This window comes from Triticum dicoccoides, unplaced genomic scaffold (assembly GCF_002162155.2).
Source record: "Triticum dicoccoides isolate Atlit2015 ecotype Zavitan unplaced genomic scaffold, WEW_v2.0 scaffold195999, whole genome shotgun sequence".
NCBI lineage: Eukaryota > Viridiplantae > Streptophyta > Magnoliopsida > Poales > Poaceae > Triticum > Triticum dicoccoides.
The window spans coordinates 1-3087 of record NW_021232276.1 but is presented as its reverse complement, the minus strand read 5'-3'; the positions used below and the strand labels follow the sequence as shown (position 1 = coordinate 3087).

The following is a 3087-nucleotide window of genomic DNA, read 5'->3' as shown; positions in this document are numbered from 1 at the left end:
CCCCCCCGCTTGCACGTGGCGTCAGATCTGGCGCGGCGGCAGCGGTCTGCCTCATCCCCGAAGCTACCATAGCCGTCCATGGCTTTCGCAGGCTCGCTGGCGGCGAGAAATTGAGCGGGACGGTGGGGAATTAGGGGGAAACACGACAGTGGGTGGCTGCTGGGGGATAGGGTTTTGACCCGCATCTGTCCCGCAAACCCGTAGTTATACGGCTTCAGGGGTAACGTTTGCGGGCCGCGATAAAAATATTTATGGGCCGGACGAGTATACAGGCTCTGTTCTGGCCAGAAAATTGGGCCAAGCCCGTATACTTGCTGGAATTATGCGGGGTCTGCTAGAGATGCTCTGACCATGAGCTACCACGAAGGCTGAAATGTGTAAAGACACCACAACAATGCATCTCTAACAACTCAACTCTCCTCTCATAACAAATATCATATCCAGGGGCCGCATCACTATATACGAACAAGAAAACACCACCGGAACATAACTTAAACCCAAATAAACATAGATAAAACAAAAATGGAATGATTGACCTTCATAATGTAGTAGAAATGAATGACTTAAACACACGACTAAAGAATATAGCGTCAAACTCGCGTGACGCTTTAGTAAGTACTAAGAGCATCTACACCTACAATGGGAAAATATGGCCACCTATATGCTCACGGACGCTCCCGGGCACGTCTATGGACAGCGCCAGCCCACCACAAAATGTCTGCATGTGCCGCCGTGACCACCATTTTTAACCCTTAAAACCCATGCAACATGGAATTGCGAACAAGCAACAAACAAAATTCATGCATAGATTCAATTCATAGGTTCATAGATAAATGAGATGCAAATGGATATAAAAACTACATACTACAAACTACTCCTTGTCCAACGAGATTGGGATGACCCCCTCGCTGGGGCTGTTGGCCCCGTGGTCATTAGTGGCGAGAGGCATCTGCTCGTCCTCGTCGGCAAATATCATTTCCCGCTCCCAATCACAGATGAAGATCGTACCGTGTTGGAAATATGCCCTAGAGCCAATAAAAATATATTATTGTATTTTCATAAACACAATTCAGTTTATATTTTTATGCTATAATTGCATTGATTCTTAAATATGAGATTCGGATAAAAACTCAATTGCATGTATTCAAGAATAAACATGAGTATGATGCCTAGTCATACCTTTAAGACTGGTTGATGCATTGACGTGATCTTGTTTTCGTTATCATAAGCATTGTTATAGTAGTAACGATGATGTCAACAATGAAAACACAATGCTATCACAATGGTGTTTGATATACCCAACTTACGAATTACTAGGATATTACATCGTCATTATGTTGTCAATATTTTCATAAACCGTTACAGTTACTTAGTTCCTTGGACCATGAGAATATTGTATGACCAACATACCAGATGGTTAATTACTTTGGGGTTACCAAACGCCACTCCATAACTGGGTGACAGTAAAAGTAACTTATGGATATACATGGAACATGTGTCTTAGTATCGGTAGTTTAAGACTGAGATTTGCTCCTCCAACGCTGGAGCGATACTCTATGGGCCCACACGGTATTACAGTATCATCATCGTCTGGCCAGGCATATGTGATGGAGATCACAGGAATACCAAACTACGGATACGAGTAAGGAGAACAAAACTAGAAACATACAAATATTGTCAGAATTGCCGGCATTTGATGTCAAGTCTACCAAAAGTGACGATGATGATAGTGACGGGGAAAGAGAGTTAGCAACCATTAAGCTCTCAGGTTTGTAGCATTGACCTAATCATCTTTTGTTCTTGTTTTTTTTTTAATTCTTAACTTAGTCATCTTTTAGAAGTGCATAGTTATTCGGTGTGGATTTTTGGGACATGGGTCTATGCGCACTCGATTCAGCAAAAAAAAGGATAAAAAAATGATCAAGGAGTTGATCACAGAGATACCGATGATATCTCACTCTTATGGGCAGAAAAAGAAGGGTACGCCTCACTTACAATCAGCAATAAACACAACAGAAGCCAAAAACACCATGCAACAAAACAACTTTACAAAAGGATCATGTGACGGAGCAAAGAGGCATGGTGCGTGATTGCCTCACCGCGCAAAGAAAAGAGAGCATTACTCCATATCTCCATTAGCTAGCCGCAGCTAGCACATCCAAGGCAAGCCCCTGCCGCCCACGGACTTGCTGCCCTTGGCCGCCATCCCAGACGACGCCCTCGTCTTCCCTCTCGTCTCCTTGCATGTCAACGGCAGCTCTGCCAGCCGGCCCTGCATTCGCCGCAGGCTCAGCCTCAGCGCCTCCTTCTTCTCGCCGTCTGCCCCAACCCATCTCGATATCGGCAACAACGAGGGGAGCCGGAGCACATTGGGCTGCAGGTGTAAGGACAATGCTTGTACTGAGATATCCGTTGGAATCCGCCGGTTCCTAGTCAGGTCCTTGCATGCCTCCAGTGTCAGCTTCTTGTGGTTGAGGCACCGGCACAGTGTCGCGCACTCCCCGACGGTCAGCTCGGCGTGAGACTGCATACATTCACACAGATACAAACATTATACTACTATCTCTCCGTCGCAAAATATTACTATGGCAATAGGCTTTTATGGCTCTGGCATCTATTCATATACTTTTAATCTGAGTAAACCGAATAATTTACAGAATCATCAATATTTCTAGTTCGCCATCTATTTGAGAACAGAGATAGTGCACACGCTATGCATGCTGAGGCGCACAATTCATGGTGCAAGTCCACCTGTCCATCGTCAGCATCCCATATGATGCATACAATTCGGCTGCTTTGAAATGACCTCGTTACACAAGTATGGTGCAAAAGAGACTGGTATGATTGCTCTAACCAAAATGATTTTGGAGTCTGCTAAATCAAGGTCTCATAGATCTTTTTTATGTCTATAAGTCCATGGTCATGAGTTTACCCTTTATTTGTAAGTGATGAATAATACATGTCTTAATAAAGATGGTTATATGCATCACACTAATGCAATGGCTAGAGGTAATATAATCTTCTTTTCAGAAGAGGAAAAATGTAGTCGTTGGATGTAGCCCTGGGTGTTTTTAATATGATTAATTC

General features: G+C 44.0%; 1 protein-coding gene across 1 annotated transcript; it reads right to left on the bottom strand.

Moving 5' to 3' along the window:
• Positions 1–1928: 1928 nt before the first annotated feature.
• Positions 1929–2988, bottom strand: LOC119344972. Its single transcript, XM_037615240.1, has one exon. The coding sequence runs from the start codon at positions 2528–2530 to the stop codon at positions 2150–2152; it is 381 nt and encodes a 126-aa protein (XP_037471137.1). The 5' UTR covers positions 2531–2988; the 3' UTR covers positions 1929–2149.
• Positions 2989–3087: the final 99 nt, after the last annotated feature.